At 40.9% G+C, this 10,090-nt stretch overlaps 1 protein-coding gene across 1 annotated transcript in view; it reads left to right on the top strand.

The window, feature by feature from the left end:
- ccser1 (coiled-coil serine-rich protein 1) overlaps nt 1–10,090 on the top strand; it is a 106,416-nt gene continuing 96,326 nt past the window's right edge. The window contains exons 1-3 of the mRNA XM_070904776.1: nt 1–990; nt 1,761–2,178; nt 4,473–4,657. Coding sequence (XP_070760877.1) covers nt 1–990; nt 1,761–2,178; nt 4,473–4,657 — 1,593 coding nt within the window. The remainder of the gene's footprint in view (nt 991–1,760; nt 2,179–4,472; nt 4,658–10,090) is intronic.

The raw sequence follows: 10,090 nt of genomic DNA, 5'->3' as shown, positions 1-10,090 counted from the left end.
ATGGGTGAATCAGGCTCACGCCGCTCCACACTTGTGTCCCGCCTGCCAATCTTCCGCCGCAGCAGCAGTAAGAGGCAGGAGTCTCTCCCCTCCTCTCCGTCTTCAGGCGGAGTGGGAAATGGCGTCCACAGCTCTTCGCCCTCCAGCACCAACTCCAGTTCTGGCAGTACCGGGAAACGCCGGAGCCTTTTCCGCACTCCATCTCTCAGTTTCACAGCTAAACGGAATAGTGAGCCACGTGTCCAGCCTATTAACCTAAACCTCACACCTCCACTGACACAAGGCACAGACGCAAACGGAAATAACCAGCAGACGATAACGACGTCATTGTCGACAGGGTTCAGTGATTCTGGTGGACGCCCCAAGTCACGCCACTCATTTGGGTTTGGCAGCCATAAGAAGAAAATCACACGCTCTCAGACAGAGGATTTTGACAAAGCGTCCTCTTCCTCCTCCTCAGCCAATCGAAATGTGTTTATAAACTGCATCAGTGGCTCAGGGGCCAATGAGGGCGACGACTCCGGGTTCCTTGATGACTACAGTGGTGGCAGTAATAACAACAAACGCTCGTCACGCCAGAAGAAACAGCTGCTGCCAAAATCTTTCTCAGCTCACCACCGTTTCTCCCGGACCTCTGATCACCCCAGACCTCCAGAAGTGAATCTGGAACCTCCAAGCTCCACCACCATCACTCCTGGGGCCGGAGGGCTCACCCCGGGGTCATGGCCAGGTGAGCTGCTTGGTGCCGGTGGTGAGAGCTCACTCCAGTCCCCTATGATATCAGAGGATCGAACCACAGCCATCACCCCGTCAGAGTTCATCCCCATCACGGAGGATTCTGTATCCGAGGTAGATGCTCTTCCGGAACCTAGCCCTGGTTCTGGTTTAGGCCCTGGACCTCTCTCTGTGCCTGGGCTAGCTGCTGACACAGCTCCACCCGACCCCCCACCCGCTCCAGAGAACTTCAGCGTGGCTGTCTCTACCTCCCAGGTTTACACTCTTTACTCCATCTTTCTGAGTCAGGTGCTTTGAAATCAAATGGGTTAATCAGTATAGACATACAGTATGTTTCATGTTAAAAAGTTGCTTGTAATTGAAGTGCAACAGCCTGAGTTTCATGATAAAAATGCAATATTTTGACAAGCATGCTGAACTATCGAACATTACATCTTTTTGCCTGTACAAACAAGAATTTATCTGTAAAAGGATGGCTACTTAAGTGCTATAGGAACAGACAATACAGCCACAGGTGCCCTTGGATGTCAAGAACAAAACCCATAAAGGAGGAATATTTATGACCACTGTGTGGAATCTGTGAAATGTGGCATAAAAATTGAGCACCGGGCGTGAAAATTCCTTTTATTGAAAGAGCTAAGGCATGAAAAAGAAAACCTACGCATGTCTTCAAACTGCCCTCCACATTTCACACCTTTGTGCTCACAACTTTTCCTCCTCAAAGAATTACTTCTTATTTTATTTCCTGGTAGAGGAGGGAGCTCCAGAGAGGAAACCAGACAAAGCTCTGTGCTTAGGCCATTGAAGAATAAATACTGTATGACTGTGTTATCTAAACATGCACACTGCTGCCTGAGGACACAACCCTCCACCTACTAAATGCGCGCTTAAGTGGGTTATCCTCACTGTATACCTTTTTGCCTCATTAGCATTACAGTTGTTCTTGTGTTTGAATGTAACATTTTAAAATGCTATTGAAGCATTGTCTGTTTTTAGACATACTCAATGGAATGTCCTCTCCTCAGGTTTTCTTCACTCCAGCCCAGTCCAGCACTGAAAAACCTTTACTCCCTGACACCAGCACAGCCAACAACACAGACTACGAGACTGCCATTTCCCTCTCGGAGCCCGAGACAGCTGTACCCTGCCTACCACTGCAGGAACAATCACTGGAAGAGAGGAAGGAGAGGGAGGAGGAGAGAAGGGAAGCGACGGAAGAGGTGTCAGCGGAGCAGAGGAAGGAGTTGGTGGAGGAGAGTAAGACAGGTTACCACACAGAGACCACAAGTGAGAGTGAGGCATGTGTGGTACGTAGCGAGGGTTGTCACTCTAACCCCGAGCAGTCGGAAAGGAGGGCAAGAAACACGCTCTCCGCTCAAGAAAGAGGAAACTTCTGTGGCTGCCATGAACCCAGGTCCTCTCACTTGAGGAAACCACATACAGGTATGAAACTCATGCAAACACTAGCAGGTAAATCACAGATTTACATGCACAGCCACACACACACACACACACACACACACACACACACACACTCAGATGTCATACACTAGTGCTCAATGGAAGTTACAGAACCATGTTGATTCGTCATGATAACTGAGACACACAGACAGACACAAACTTGACTTCCATGCCTGTTTGACATTTTTTTGTGATGAGGGCTCTATGATATTTTTGAACAGGTATGTTATCTCAGAGGCAGCAGCAGTTTTGACTTCTTGCTGTGCATGCGGGCATTTTGCTTTACTTGCTCTACTTGCTGTCTAACTTAAGCACTCAATCACTTATATATTAATTGAGTACAATTAATCACATTCTGTGATTCAAAAAGGAACAGAGGACATATTAATATTTCCCCGAGGGTTATATATAAAGTATATGAAGTAAGAACAACATAGCTAATCCAAATCTTTGAGAGTTCATTATTACCAGGCCTCTCAAAGAGATTCCCACAGGTAACTGGTAAGTGGAGGTGATGCAAGTTGTTAGCCAATCAACAAAATATTATAATACTCAATACTAGATGACTAGTATGGATAACTTAATGTTTTCCACATTTTGTGGTAATATTGAAAGTTTTGATTGAGAGTTTTTCCAAACATAAAAGATAAAACTCTGCATACACTCTGAAAATCTGAAAAAATGCCTTGTGTAATAAATCAATGTAAGTTGAGGGATGACAGTAGTGAAACAGTGTGTCATAGCTACTAAAAAGATGACCAAAGATGATTTGTTACTCTCCCCCTCACTTCGTCTTCAGCTGCTGTGACATATTGCAGAGGAGGTTTTGTTTTTTAGCCAAGGCTTCTCTGGTAAATCTGCAACCCATTACTGTGTTTTCTAACAATTGTTTACCTCATGTCAGTCTTTGATCAGATACTGAAAAACATGAAATTCTGGCTGTGTTTATTACCCTCTCAGGAAAAGAGATAGATCGTTCAAACTCATAAGGACTGTTGGCAAATATGGGGTTTCACTAGGAGCAACTAACCGTGTAATTAGGAATCAGAGTTTAGTTGCTGCAACTGATAATTGCATATTGCGGATACTTCAAAAATAACATTTTATTAATGCTCTGCTTGCAGTTGAAATTGTGAAGGCATTAAAAAGAGATGTGGAAGCTAATGAATATCATCAAAATATCATAGTCAAAGTATTCCAGCACAAATACTGCTGTAGGAAGTCTTATATAGGAAGTTATGGTTGACTCGGTTAAACATGCTGTGATCTTTCTGTTTTAAAAACTCTTGAAGATTTGTAAGTGTACTATGTGTGCTGTTGTGCATTTTATAGTGGGCATGATTGGAAGATCATCTGCCAACAATCGCTTAGTGCGGTATTAATGGCCTATTGTGGGATTATGAACAGACACACAGTGCTTGCAGGAAAGTAGCTGAATATTGATTTAGACTCGATGAATTTCTAGTTTCCAGGCAGTGGGAAGTACAGAAAGACTACAACGATAACTGAGTGAGCTTGAGTCCCTTGGACTCTGCAACAACAGAATTATGTACTGTAAGTCTCTTTTTCCTTTCTGGTTGAAATGGTCTGAAATGTCTAGTAAAACGGTTGGAGACACAAGGAGACATGGTAATCATGGGGCTTCTTTGGGGTTTTATTGCTCACTTTCAGAGTTCAGAAGAACCAAGACAAGAAGGAACACACACACATTATGTGTATGTGTGGGGAAACTGTGTGTGTGTGTGTGTGTGTGTGTGTGAGAGAGAGATAGAGAGATAAAGGGGAAGAGAGAATGTGGTTGGCATGAAGTGCTGTATTTAAAAAATGTTTATAGGCTGCTCAATGAGAGGATGTGGTATTGTCTGTCTGTTTTCACATCTAACTATTAGTAAATCAAAATAGAGCAATTATAGCAATCTTCTGTTTGTCCCACTGAAGAGTATTGCCCCTGAAATCTCATCATTCTCTAGTTTTATTGTTACACAGAAAGTGTGGTGTAGGTACTCAGAGCAAACTTGTTCATTACAAAACGGGCATAAATACCATTTGACTAAAGGCAACATGGCTGAGGAACTTGCTGAATAAGTCAGAGCTGCTTTGTCATCATGTTTAATAAAATAAAAATATATTTTCTACAGGAAATAGGGCTGACAGCTACGAATTGGAAATATAATAAAAAATGATTATGCCTCTGCTTGTGTGGAATCACTGTTACAACAGTTTCACCTTAATTCATTCTTTCTCTCTGCCTCTCTTCACTTCTTTCCTTCCTCCAGCCTCTTTGTGCAGCAGTGTCAGCCCCTATCATGAGGTGATGCGGATGGAAAGGCGTCTGCGCTCCTCGTCTGAGGGGGCTGGTGGGCCTCGTATCCATGGAAACCACAGAGATGCCCCGGGCATGGAGGGATGTGGTCTGCTCAAACACAGAAACAACTCTTCATCATCCAAACTGGGAAGTCTGGTAGGTCTTGAGCTGTGTGTATGTGTGTATGTGTGTATGTGTGTGTGTGTGTGTAAAATGCCCCTGGATCATATCATGAATACTCTTGTGTGTGCCTTTTGAAGTTAATCATATTACTATGGTTTATTTTACAAATTTTAACATTTAAATAGTGTGTGTATGAAACATACAGTGTAGTGTGACAGTTTACATTGTAATTAAGATGTTTAGATGAAGCATAACTAGACCCTAGACACACACATGCACATGCAATTAGAGTGACTAAATAGCTTAGTATGTGCCACTTTTCACAGTAAGTCAAGGCAGAGCAAGGGAAGTACGAATACATTGCTATTCAGTAACAGGGCAGGTTCATTTGTCTTTCTGTGCCTTCACATGTAGGCATGCATGCTAATATGCATCACGGTGAAAAGGTACGTACAGGAGCTTTTTCTTTGAGTGAGTAATTCAGTTGCTTTCTTGAATGTAAAGTGTTAGCTTTGCAAACATTCATAGCACACTGAATATTTAAGTCAACTCATTTAGAATAGTGACTAATATAATCCATTGCATAGTGGTATTTATACAGTACCTGCAGATGTGGGAAAAGTGTAAAAATCCCACACAGAGATTGTCCACAAACTTGAAACCATCTTAAAAAGAGACACCATCTGCCCATAGCAGCAGTGTACGCACACTTTGAAATCTGCATATCCAGGACAAAAGTAATAGTTTCCTCAGAGGAAAACCCACCACTAGATTACCAAATTTCCATTTCATCATTATATGAAGAGCCCCGCTTTTAAAGGGGATGAAAAGAGCGGATGTAGTTGGCCACAATTGTAACCAGCTGCTAACACACTCACTTGTAATATACTGTATGATAAGGGATACTTTCTAACCTCACCCGGTACCCATGCCGCTGGCCATGAAAATACCAAAAGTGTTCCAGCACGCTCTGGGCAAAACTGGGAACAGTGTACTTGACAATATTTTGCAGCTTTGATTCACAAAAAGAGTGCTTTTAATTCACTAATCACTTTAATTAAAAACTCAAATAAATAAAAACGTCATTTGCTAAAAGGGCTTATTTTTAGATTAATTGTGGCTGTTTACATTTAGAGCTAGGACAAAAGCCGGTATGTTGGTGGTAATTTAGGATCCTGATAATCTCAGAAACAGACTTCTCTTAAATTCATGTTATTTAATGGAAAGTAAAGAGAGCAAAGTGAGAAATGTCACACTTTTTAATGGTGATCGACAGTGCTGTATTGACTTTGCCATAAGAAAGTGGCACCTCAAGTCTTAGTGTGTCACTAAGTACAGATATTCAGTAGCTCAAGTTAAGCGTAATAATCTAAATAAGTAATACTGTATGTGTGCACACATGAATTTGAAAAACACATAATAAAAGTCTGGTTTCTTACATTTGAAGCTATTTAAGGCAAAGCCCTGAAATTAAGTTCAGTGCGAGTGTGAATGAATGAAGTACTTTGAAAAACTTCCTCAGTCATCTCTAGGATTTAAGCATTATATCCTGTTTGTTAGCTTAGGCTGTCTGACAAACATTGCACCCGTCTTTGTTGATGCATGCTGTAGCTACATCCACATTTGTTTCTGGGGAAAGGCTACAGCTACTGTTGTGTATGGGCCGGTTTTCTTACAGCACACGAGGAAGCTCTGTGGGAGGAAAGCTAGTTTAAGTCAATCCCATTTATTTTACCAGGGACTATAGGCTTTTACTAAGAGATTAAAAAGGGCAGGGATATACGCAGCACGTTGCTGTGTACTTTAGACTGCATCTGCTCCTTGACACTATACACTTCACCAAACATGGAGTAATCCCTTCCTTTCCTTCTTCGGGCCTATGAAGGGCCCTTCAGGGGCCAATGTAGTGCAGAAAAAGAAGCCTTTGAGTGTATATTAAATTATGTAATACCACTTTCTTTCTTTTAGCTTCATCAGAGTTTGTTGGTTAGCAGAGGGCACTTTGAGACACCTGAGCATTTATAGTGTGCCTTTGGCAGAGTGTGTTTGTAATATCAACAATGCTACAGTATGCAAACAGTAACATCTTCCAAGTAAACACATAACTAAAGCTAGTGAGGGTATGAATAAATAGAGTGGTCTGCTCATTGTTTATGCATAGACAATGTGGCTGACGGTGGTGTTTATGTGTTAAGGAGGCCTGTGGGACATGGCACCTGTGCAGGGTAAAACAGAGGCAGACTAAAGCATACCATACTAAACAGTATGCTAGGTGGATGATTTATTTTTGCTCTGTCAATACAGCCCAGACAGAATATAATTATCATAAAGCAAATAAAGATTTCAGTGACGAATTACTAATTTGTTGAATTCGCAGAGATAAACAGTGAGGTTCCTCTGTGAAGCGAAGCAAGGCTGTGTTTGCTTGAGCTGTCTGGTGATCTCATTCCAGTTGTTATTGTTATTTTGATATCCCTTTGGGAAGCTGTGAGATATTTATTTTACCAGCATACACAGTGCTGGTTGCTCATAAGTTTCTCAATGACAGCTGTGATAATATTGTGGCAGGCTGACGGTGATTACGTTCAATTCCAGTTGACAAAAAAGAAATAGTGAAGACGTTCTCAAGAAATTCTCTCTTATCTCAGAGACAAGCTGAACAACTTTGAACATGAACTTTTGTTTGTAGTGTGATTGACATATATGGCAGAATAGTTCAACTGCAATCCACTTTACTTTGACTGTTACTTACGCATATCAACAGTTGCTTTGCAGCTTGCTTGCTAGACAGTGTTGTAACACAGGTTTTCATATCCTCCAGTCTGATTGCTGCCTTGTAAACGCCTGATATCATCAGTGACACTTGTATTAATCATACAGCAGATAAGGATTCACTTCCTCTCCCAGACAGAATCTGTAATAACCACAACCAGACAGCTGCGTTTTTTAAATGAAAACCAATGAGGATGTTTGCAGATGTGGGGATTGAATGCTCACTTTGCCCAAAGACATCATACAAAAGCAGAAGCAATTATCATACACATGTAAAATCAAATCAAATTTCAAATCAAGTTATTTTCTCTGAGGCTACGTTTCTAAATACCACCAGGTCACACAGTAAAGCACTGAAAGCAGTGGTTGATAAAAAAAAAATGGGAATAACAGCATGTTCACCTACCTGTATAAATAGCTTCTAATATTGCTCTCAACAGGGAAATGCCCTTATTGTTATTGTTCAAAAGGCTCAAGTATTGTGAGGAACTACAGTTATTTTAACTTGTTATGTTTAATGTATCATTGTAATTATGTCAAGATAACTTCTTGTTCACATTGTGTTAATTTTTAACACATGGAGCAGTGTAGAGGCTAATAAAAGGGGAACTGTACCTGGAAAGAATGGAGTTGATAGTGAATTACGGGCTCATTAGCTATCAGAGAGGAACAAGAGTCTGCAGGACTCCAACCCTCGACGGTTGGAATTGACTACCTCTACTGTAGAAACAAGATTTAAGGCTGTTTCTTTTAATTCACTGAAACTTCTTTTCATCCACAGCAATGTGGCTGAAGAGCTCAAAGACGATCCTTTTAATAGCGTTTTGGTTATGTTGGTGCACTCAGCCAATCACAGTCTTTCTTTGCCTTATTTTGAAATGAATATGAAGAGAGAGCTCACAAGCCGGCTAGCTATCTCATGAAAATGAAATTCTTCAAATTTAATTGTAAGCTGGTAATGTGTAGTCATAACTTAATCCAGTACCTTGTTCTTGCACTCACTCCACCCCTCCTCCTCTGCTGCTTGAGTTATTTTGCTATGCAGTCATTAAACGAATATATAAATAAACAATATTTCCTGAATGAGAGGTCAATCCCACCCCTCTCTCTAACTGGCTGGACATTGGAGAACCTAATGATTCCTCACGTCAAAGTTCAATAAAATTGAAAGCTGCAGGAAGCGAAAGAGGGGGATCAATTTGTGACCAGAAGTAAACACCCCTCTGTTCTGCATAGAAATAAATGGGGAGCAATCTGATCCATGTCAATCTCTGATCCATGCAGATATGTAGAAGTTATGACTGTAGTCACAACATATTCTTATAATGTTGTAGACTTTACAATATGTGATAGGAATCCTGAATTAAAATGTATACCTGAAATGTATGCCCATGGTGAAAATATGAATTCTGTTGCTAACAAAGTCAGTAGTATAAAGCACTGGGATTTAGTGTTTGTCTCTCTTAAATTTTAAATGGCATTGCTTGTTGATTATGAAGAGGATGTTTGCTTTGCTCAGGGATGAGTGATTATTCTGTATTGATAGAAGCAGATGGGTGTTAAAAGACAACAAATGTCAGGTGAGGTAAGTGAGTCAGTGTGGGTAATGATCAGTTTCTTTTCATTCAACAAACAGATTTACAATTTGACTGGACATTCAATCCTTTATTCCCTCAGGCACATCGTAAACACAACTGGCTGTGAAGTGTCTGCTCAGACAGAATGAAAGTCATTTGTTAGTCCGTATATTTTCCATTGCTAGAAGCTATAATACCTGGCTGCGAAGCCAAAGTTCTCTCCCTTGATCGTAATGCATTTCCCACCCTGAAGCACTGAATAAATGTCATTTTCATAGTCTGTGTATGTGATTTCCACAGAGTGTGAACAGAAACCAGTGGCTTTTAATGGACAGAAAAAATCCCTGTTTTGGATGTCATTCTGCTTGGCAGTTAAGAGATGGAGCCATCTTTTAATGAGAACCAAATCTGATATTATCTCTATTAACTCAAGGATTATACTCACTCAAATCACATAAGCGAGGTAAAAAGGTGACATCTCTGGGTTGTAAAATCATATTAACACATTTCTGTGGTTAGAGGGGCACATTAAAATGGGTAATTTAGCTTCAAATGAAGTCTGTGTGCAGTAGAATCACACGGTATGGGTCTTCATTTCTTTTCCAATACCTTTTAGCTATTAGCTTTAATGCCTGAAATGAGGTCTTCTGTTCAATTGCATTACACTGAAATGCATTCTGGTCTTTTTCCTGATGTTTACTGCACTGAGCATCCGGTGGAAAAAAAAACCAAAAAAACTGTGATATACTGTTACCTGCTCATACAGTACACAGACCACAATGGCTTCACGTAGGTATGGCCTTGGAGAACATTGATTTAGCTGTTTGGAAATTCTACTCTCTCTCTCTCTCTCTCTCTCTCTCTCACACACACACTCACACACACACACACACACGCACACACACAAATACAAATGGATAGAGGTGTGGTTGAATAGTTAGGCATGTCACTAAGCATTGAGGCTCTTGTACTCAGATGGGAGGAGATCGATACAGAGTGTGGCTGTGAGGTTGTTTATGTCCAAACAACAGTGATGAGAGTTGGTTATTGGATTTTCAGATCCATCTGCATCTGCAGATACTCCATGAGACTGGTGCATTATAAGTTTTGGGCTCTT

This window comes from Enoplosus armatus, chromosome 4 (assembly GCF_043641665.1).
Source record: "Enoplosus armatus isolate fEnoArm2 chromosome 4, fEnoArm2.hap1, whole genome shotgun sequence".
NCBI classification, from domain to species: domain Eukaryota; kingdom Metazoa; phylum Chordata; class Actinopteri; order Centrarchiformes; family Enoplosidae; genus Enoplosus; species Enoplosus armatus.
Note: the sequence above shows the minus strand (reverse complement) of the source record. Positions and strands in the feature narration are given on the sequence as shown.